Source organism: Ixodes scapularis, unplaced genomic scaffold (genome assembly GCF_016920785.2).
Source record: "Ixodes scapularis isolate PalLabHiFi unplaced genomic scaffold, ASM1692078v2 PGA_scaffold2__306_contigs__length_199485367, whole genome shotgun sequence".
In the NCBI taxonomy this organism is placed as follows: domain Eukaryota; kingdom Metazoa; phylum Arthropoda; class Arachnida; order Ixodida; family Ixodidae; genus Ixodes; species Ixodes scapularis.
Window position 1 is genome coordinate 26,253,739 of NW_024609857.1, and position 5,450 is coordinate 26,259,188.

Below are 5,450 nucleotides of genomic sequence, written 5' to 3' on the forward strand. Positions count from 1 at the left end.
GGATACTACTGCGGTACAGAGTCTGCTGCGGTACCTTGCAACGCACTTTGTAACGGGCGGTAGCTTGCGCCACCTAGCTTAAGTCTGAAAAGCGACGTATTTGCAAATGTGGTCGGTCACGCTCACGACTGATAGAAATACCAAGAACTCAAACGCGTCACGACAGCAACAGACCCCAAATCATTCGAATTTTAACACTGCAATGAAACCACGCGGAGCTCTCAGACGCAGACACGATGAAGCTTGTTCTTTCTGCGTCGACGAAACTCAGGAGCATCGATTTCGCGACCCGGTGCACCACTACACAAACTGCACTGCTTTATAATCCGACTGAGAACTATTGACGACAGAAGATTGCTCGTCGATGTTGGTGGGGCAAATAACACGTAGCACTGATGATTAAACGATGGAATCACAGACGTAGTCGGTCATGCTCGCATATTTGTTGATTGTCACCAAGCAATCACTTTCTTTGTACGCGGTGTTCGGATTCATCCGCCAAGCTCCTGACTTTTGCGGGTTGCGATCGGATATCAGCCTCCCGAAGCTGGTGGATCAAACGGTAATAGCTTATCTCACTCGCTGTTGCAGGCTGCTCACCGAGAGCGAACTGGAAACGACAACAACTACGCTGAGACTGCAGTGGCTACCTTTCATATTCCTGAAGATATCAACTGAACGTACCTTTCACAGTTTTTCTTGCGCTCTTGTGAGGGGTAACCACTGCGTCAACGCAACTATTGTTGTCGTTTCCAGGCGGCTCATTTCTTGATCGCCACGCCGGGAAGCTACGCGTCCACAGCGTGTGCGCAACGTATAATGGTCACTACACTCATTCTGGGACGGTGCAATCGCAGACGTAGTCGGTCACGCCTGCCACCGGAACGCTGAGAACTTGATCAGGGGGCTCACGTACAGCACTGAAACGCCACAGCGCTCGAAACAACGCGAGCTGCTGACGCCATTTCATGACACAGACACAGCGACGAAGCCCAATGTTGTCCTCATTTCATGGTGAGCGCAGCTAAGCATACTCGGTGCATGCTCCGAATATCCTTTCAGCGCACTTCCATAGTAAACTTTTCGTTCACTAAAAGAAACCTTAGAGAGGCAACTGATAAGTCACTGCACGAATACTTACAAGATCCTTCCAGCTTACTTCCATAACGTTCTTCTAGTGCACTAAAAGATACCCAGGGCAGGCTACTAGTAAGACGCTTCGCATGAACTTAGAAGCTACTTCGGTCTTAGCTAGTTTACTAAAACTATACTATTACAGTACTTACTTCAAGCATACTAAGAAAGGACACTAATAGTACAAGCCTACTTCTGGCTAGCATCCTTTAAGGACAATTTTAGTATACTTCTTGAGAATGAGTATCTTAAAAGACCGTAAAGTATACTTAAAGTAACCTAGTTTTCGCTAAGGGTACCTTGGCCCTCAGTGCGTCCATCTTTCTCTTGTCAGTGCTGCGGGCCTTGCTTGATACTGCAAGGTGACAAATCACCCAGATCAGTAAACTGTAAAAATGTTTATATATATGTAAATGGTGGCCAATAAGAACTTGCATTCCTTGTCAAGTTGCACAATTTTTTTTTAAAACCAGGTACAGTGAAAAGTTTGATAACGTACTACATACGTGCAAATTAAATTTAAATAAGGTTAGCATCATGCACGTATGGCCCAGGCAGTTTTTAGCTAGCTATAAAAAATGCTGCCTTACACGAGGCTTTGCGAAAAGATTATTGCATTACCATTCAGTGAAACCCATTCAGGTGTTTTGGTGGTTCGTCTGTGAAACTTTATGAACATTTTGTATACATTACTTTAAATATAATAATGTGAAGCACAAATAAATGGTGGATTTTCAACTGACTCCAGTTTGTAGCTGGCTGCCATCCGGCCTTGTGTTCTGTGACATAGTGCTATATGTACCCTTGTATGTACCGCCAACTTTCAGAATAAATTTTAGTATCTTCAAGTCATCTGATACCTATAACTAGCCTTGGTTGTTTATGTTCGGCGACTAATTTGTGCACTTTAACAATACAAAACAAAAAGGTGCAAGAGGTAAAATGAAAGAGCACTTATCTCTGTGAGAAAGTACACCGGCACTGCTAGAGAGAGAGTCCTCAGGTGACGGTCCATAAATCGACGGCGCCATGTCAGCCATGTCTCCGCTGGACTCGTGAGCAGGAACAGCATTTTGAGGAAGGGCGTAGCTATGATCAGCTTCAAAATAAATAGAAAAAATAGAAAGTGCTGTTACAATAACTGTAGTAAGAGCAAAAAACACAAAAAAGTCAGAGCAACAAGGCGCGCAGAAACGCCCTGCTCTCCCATCACTTACCATGAGCCTCCAGTGGACTGTTCTCTAGTGGGAGACAGGAATATGTGTGGTCCCACGAAGCTGACGAACATCCCTCTGCGAAGGTAATGTGAAAACAGTGAATTAGTGGTTGAATTTCAGATTCATTCTACTTTTTTAACATCTGAAAATGAAAAAAAAAATTACCTTCTTCCAGGGACAGCCCGATTTCGGAAGACTGGTCGTCAGGAATGCCACAGGAACTCTGCGAGTCTGGGCGGCTGGAGTATGTGCAGGTCGATGAAGTTGGAGAACTCCTCCCTGCAAATTTAACATGAAGTTATTGAAGGCATAGCGGTTAACTTCCTAGTTGATTCTCGTATTAAAAAAAAATCACCTTCTTCCAGTGACAGCTCGATTTCGGAAGACCATACGTCAGGAATGTCGCAGGAACTCCGCGAGTCTGGGCGGCTGGAGGATGTGCAGCTCGATGAAGATGGAGAACTTCTCCCTGCATATTTAACACAAAGTTATTGAAGGAGTAGCGGTTGAATTCTTGGTTGATTCTCCTATTAAAAAAAAAAATCACCTTCTTCCAGTGACAGCTCGATTTCTGAAGACCGTACGTCAGGAATGCCACAGGAACTCCGCGAGTCTGGGCGGCTGGAGGATGTGCAGCTCGATGAAGATAGAGAACTCCTCCCTGCATATTTAACACAAAGTTATTGAAGGAGTAGCGGTTGAATTCTTGGTTGATTCTCCTATTCTAAAATCTGAAAATAAAAATCACCTTCTTCTAAGGACAGTTCCATTTCGGAAGACTGGTCGTCAGGAATGCCACAGGAACTCTGGGAGTCTGGGCGGCTGGAGGATGTGCAGCTCGATGAAGATAGAGAACTCCTCCCTGCATATTTAACACAAAGTTATTGAAGGAGTAGCGGTTGAATTCTTGGTTGATTCTCCTATTTTAAAATCTGAAAATAAAAATCACCTTCTTCTAAGGACAGTTCCATTTCGGAAGACTGGTCGTCAGGAATGCCACAGGAACTCCGCGAGTCTGGGCGGCTGGAGGATGTGCAGCTCGATGAAGATAGAGAACTCCTCCCTGCATATTTAACACAAAGTTATTGAAGGAGTAGCGGTTGAATTCTTGGTTGATTCTCCTATTTTAAAATCTGAAAATAAAAATCACCTTCTTCTAAGGACAGTTCCATTTCGGAAGACTGGTCGACAGGAATGCCACAGGAACTCTGGGAGTCCGAGCGGCCCGGGTATCGGTAGGTCGGTGGGGCTGGAGAACTCCTTCCTGCAAATTTAATATGAAATTAGTGAAAGAGTAGCGGTTGAATTTCTCCCCAATTCGCTTATATTTAACATCGGAAAAGGGAAATAACCTTATTTCAAGGACAGCGTCATTTCCGAAAGCTGCTTGTCAACGTGGACAATGCAGGTCTGTGGGCCCATATTGGAGTCGCTTACTCACCTGAGGTTAAAAATGTAGTAAATGAGGCCTGGAATGAGACTCAATCAATGACTCCTATCTGATTCCCCACATTTGTCCAAGCACACTTTATTCTATAGCAAAATGCTCAAGTGATGAAGAACATGAACTAACACAGTGGTGACGGCCTTTGCTTCCTCTTTATGGTAGGTACAGCGAAAAAGCTCACCATTTGCCACTGCAGAAACTGTACAGCTCTCGCTTGAAACTTCGCCACGTGTCGTTTCTGTGAAATTGCATAAATGTTATAAGTCCACAAAAGCAATTTTTCGGGCCCATGTGCTAACTATTTCCCTAATCAGTGGGCCTTGACATGGTTATTCTCAAAGCGCGTCGGAAGGTCTAGTGGTCTGGTCACCTTCAGGGGCAAGCACAGTCGGCACTGCATTGTGGCGTAGGTATCCAGGCCGCAGGAAAGCTGACGCCTTGAAATGTAAAGAGCAAACAACCATGTTTCGTAGCTGCCATGGAGTCTTCCACTGTAGGCCCCGGTTGTTGGAGAACCGAACCCATGCTTCACGCCTGCGGATAAAGCGCGGTGCTATCTAAGTGTCTTGCGTACTTGCAAAGAGCAAATGTAGCCAATATGTGCACACACCAAAGCAAATCGGAGCGAGGACATTCACAGATTAGTGAGCAAAAGTCTCTGTATGAACCACAAAAAGATAAACATGAGCCTTTAGTGCAGAGGCTTTTAAATGTATCTATGTCGTGTTGCATCCTTGATTAGAGCGTCGATGAGTATGACCCCATACTCCTGAGGGGCAAATCGGTTCAGGTAAATTCAAATATCCTGGGCGCTTTCGTAATGAGCGCGAACAACGCTGCAAAGTCAGCGAAAACTAACAACAGTTAAGAGAACATTTTACAAGGGGGTCATGGCCACAACACAGCAGGCACCTCACTGACAGGAACAAAATCTCACCTTCGAGTGTCGACAGGAAACCGGTGCAGCGAGACGCCAGCCGTGCGGTTGTCACTTCGGCATTCTTCCACGGAGCAACACCTGGTTGCATAACGTGTTGAGCTCATTGTCACGAAGGACGTTGAGCCCGTCGGACGCAGTAGCGTCCAACCGCACGAAGGTGACTGTTCCTATATCACGCTGATATTACGCTCCTGCGCACGTAACTTGCGTAATCAGGCTGAGCGAACGAAACTTTTCAAACTATTTGAAGTGACGGTAGAACGATTCAAAAAGCACGTGGAGACCTAAAAGAAGCAAGCAGACGGACAACAAGAACCTGCCTCTTCGTGCAGCACGATGCCTCTGCAATTTATCGCTATTAAAAGCCAGCCTTGTTGCTTGTGCAGTACAGAGGGCGCTAAGGGCAAGTTAGAATATCAGTAGTAATAAAAGCTATTTCAACTTTCTCGAGCGCGATAAACCTTATTTAAGACCACTAATAACAACATACAAAATTTAAAAATACAATTTAGTATAATTTAAATTAAAGTTATTTTATTTGTATATAGTTTGCCATAACGTCTCCTAGTCGCGCTTCAAACGCACCGTAACCACGTGACCCTCCTGGTTGATGTCGCTGGCAATTTGTTTTGTACCGTGTTTTGGCCCAAGTTTCGCTACCATCTGTACATATACCTTGCATATGCCGTTTTCAGATGATGATGATAGTGAT

At 44.9% G+C, this 5,450-nt stretch overlaps 2 protein-coding genes and 1 long non-coding RNA gene across 3 annotated transcripts; all 3 read right to left on the reverse strand.

Moving 5' to 3' along the window:
• Positions 1 to 1,399: 1,399 nt before the first annotated feature.
• On the reverse strand, positions 1,400 to 3,018 carry LOC121832915. Its single transcript, XM_042291332.1, has 5 exons — positions 2,936 to 3,018; positions 2,707 to 2,780; positions 2,517 to 2,630; positions 2,352 to 2,426; positions 1,400 to 2,233 (listed from the first exon to the last, which is right to left on the reverse strand). The coding sequence occupies exons 1-5, from the start codon at positions 3,016 to 3,018 to the stop codon at positions 2,028 to 2,030; spliced, it is 552 nt and encodes a 183-aa protein (XP_042147266.1). The 3' UTR covers positions 1,400 to 2,027.
• LOC121836352 lies at positions 2,773 to 3,209 on the reverse strand. Its single transcript, XR_006077890.1, has 3 exons — positions 3,100 to 3,209; positions 2,899 to 3,012; positions 2,773 to 2,820 (listed from the first exon to the last, which is right to left on the reverse strand). It is a non-coding gene; the product is annotated as an uncharacterized LOC121836352 (long non-coding RNA).
• Positions 3,210 to 3,336: 127 nt separating this feature from the next.
• On the reverse strand, positions 3,337 to 5,059 carry LOC120848707. The gene is made up of 5 exons (XM_042291245.1): positions 4,736 to 5,059; positions 4,169 to 4,332; positions 3,980 to 4,036; positions 3,502 to 3,615; positions 3,337 to 3,414 (listed from the first exon to the last, which is right to left on the reverse strand). Exons 1-4 carry the CDS (start codon positions 4,824 to 4,826, stop codon positions 3,508 to 3,510), a joined length of 420 nt encoding a protein of 139 aa, XP_042147179.1. The 5' UTR covers positions 4,827 to 5,059; the 3' UTR covers positions 3,337 to 3,414; positions 3,502 to 3,507.
• Between the last annotated feature and the right edge of the window lie 391 nt (positions 5,060 to 5,450).

What these genes read in the sequence shown, in the direction of transcription:
- LOC121832915 (XM_042291332.1), bottom strand. Translation starts at nt 3,018, where the DNA reads ATGCAGGGAGGAGTTCTCTATCTTCATCGAGCTGCACATCCTCCAGCC. An exon ending in GTTCCTGTGGCATTCCTGAC is followed by an intron (nt 2,781 to 2,935) that starts GTACGGTCTTCA and finishes CACATCCTCCAG; the next exon opens with CCGCCCAGACTCGCGGAGTT. An exon ending in CGAGCTGTCACTGGAAGAAG is followed by an intron (nt 2,631 to 2,706) that starts GTGATTTTTTTT and finishes TTAAATTTGCAG; the next exon opens with GGAGGAGTTCTCCAACTTCA.
- LOC120848707 (XM_042291245.1), bottom strand. Translation starts at nt 4,826, where the DNA reads ATGCAACCAGGTGTTGCTCCGTGGAAGAATGCCGAAGTGACAACCGCA. An exon ending in TTTCCTGTCGACACTCGAAG is followed by an intron (nt 4,333 to 4,735) that starts GTGAGATTTTGT and finishes CTTTATCCGCAG; the next exon opens with GCGTGAAGCATGGGTTCGGT. An exon ending in AGTTTCTGCAGTGGCAAATG is followed by an intron (nt 3,616 to 3,979) that starts GTGAGCTTTTTC and finishes TTAAATTTGCAG; the next exon opens with GAAGGAGTTCTCCAGCCCCA.